The sequence below is a fragment of the Papilio polytes genome, unplaced genomic scaffold, assembly GCF_000836215.1.
Source record: "Papilio polytes unplaced genomic scaffold, Ppol_1.0 DF821289.1, whole genome shotgun sequence".
NCBI lineage: Eukaryota > Metazoa > Arthropoda > Insecta > Lepidoptera > Papilionidae > Papilio > Papilio polytes.
Window position 1 is genome coordinate 2598551 of NW_013527915.1, and position 1809 is coordinate 2600359.

Genomic DNA, 1809 nt, shown 5'->3' on the forward strand with positions numbered 1-1809 from the left:
AGGCTCCGACTCTCTAGGGACATATAGTGTGCTGGTGATGATGAAATATTAAGAATACAAATGTTTGACTATATATCTTTGGAACGACTGCACAGTTCTTGATGAAATTTAGTATAGAATATATATTTTACCAAATAAGTTTCTTTAATTTTTCTTATATTTTTAATTATAGTATATTCCTAACTCATCCAAAATTGTAAGAGGGAAATATCCCAAATAGTACAGAATTTAGTCGTACTATTGCTTTGGGCGAGGATTTTACAGCGCCTCCTTTATTAGCTTTTGGGGGATGTTTAACAATTAGTATATTTCTATCAGGTTTAAGTACTAATTATGGTAACTTTAAACTGTTCTTAGCGGTTCAACAACAACATATTCGTGAAGGAAGGCAAGAAGTGCTGCTGCGCTGCGGTGGGCTCCCGCGACCGCGCGCTCTCCATCTGGCTCACTTCACTGAAGCGGCCTCTTGTTGTTGTACACGACCTCTTCAGCGACAGTGTCCTCGATCTCTCTTGGAGCTCGGATGGTATACCACCGTTTATTATCACCAGCTAATATACCATTGTCTATGTCGCTGGTAAAATTGGGGGGGGGGGGCAACCAACCCCCGTAATAATAAAGAAAAAAGCTAACCACCATAAATACACCTAAACTGTTTCCTAAACCTATATTGTCAAATCGCGACACCCATTTTAAGGTCCTTCAATACTATTATTGTTGCATAATACTTAAAAACTATGTTTTTTTTACTTTATCTGTACTATAAAGAGCAAAGATCAGTATTTATGTATGTATTGAAATAACTATAAAACTGCTAGGCCGATTTAAATTCTTTCACCATTAGAAAGCTACTTTATAGCTGAGTAACATAGGCAATTTCTAAATTTTATGTGGACGAAGTTCCAACAACAAGTTTTATAATATAGGAATATTATAGTATATAAAAACGTTCATTTTTATTGACATTTACATTTATATGAGTATTGTGCATTTCAGGTTTAAATCTATTGGCGTGTAGTTCAGATGGCACAGTCGCCTGCATACAGTTTACTAACAAAGAGATCGGAACACCTTTAACACTCGATGAAAAGGTAAACAAAACATATTCACTATCATATTTTAATTAAACTTGAGAATTAGAAAAAATATAAATAACTAGCTTACGGTCGTGACTCCGTCCGAATTGAATAAAAAAAAAGTAAGAAGCATATTGTTACTTCCATAGTATGTACTACATCTATGCCAAATTTTGTCGAGATTTGTTTAGCAGTTCTCTAACAAACATCCATCCATCCATCCATCTAATCTTTCACAGTAATATTAGTAAGATTGATGTATTTTCAGAACGCATTCTACGAGAAGATATACGGGAAATGTCTAGTGAACGAATCAGGTGGTGATTTGACTTCGAATTTGCTGGTGGAATGTCCAGAAATCTTGCTGGCGCGAGAAAAGCAGGAAGCCAAGAAGGAGGCTGTCAAAGAGGAAATCACTCCCAAGAGTGATAAGTCACAGGTTCTAGTATACATAGAATTTACGAAAGTGCAAAAAAAAAACTATTTATCTTTGACAAATATGTACCAAACAGCGAATAAAATATCGTTTAGGAAAAAACAAGTCGAAATTACGTATTTTATATTTCAGTGGAAGAAAATGGAAACAGGCCCTATAATTAATTAGAGCGCCATCTAGCGACAATTAGTTGTTACAAAAATGTTTGTGCAGAGCGTGCCGGCAGTGACGTCACCGGCGGGCAGCACCGGCGGCAGCATGGGCGCGCTGGCCAGCACTCCACTGCGACCCATGGAC

At 36.9% G+C, this 1809-nt stretch overlaps 1 protein-coding gene across 1 annotated transcript in view; it reads left to right on the forward strand.

Moving 5' to 3' along the window:
- LOC106109098 (chromatin assembly factor 1 subunit FAS2) overlaps positions 1–1809 on the forward strand; it is a 6178-nt gene that overhangs the window by 3483 nt on the left and 886 nt on the right. Inside the window, exons 7-10 of the mRNA XM_013290501.1 lie at positions 358–526; positions 997–1091; positions 1345–1515; positions 1726–1809. Coding sequence (XP_013145955.1) covers positions 358–526; positions 997–1091; positions 1345–1515; positions 1726–1809 — 519 coding nt within the window. The remainder of the gene's footprint in view (positions 1–357; positions 527–996; positions 1092–1344; positions 1516–1725) is intronic.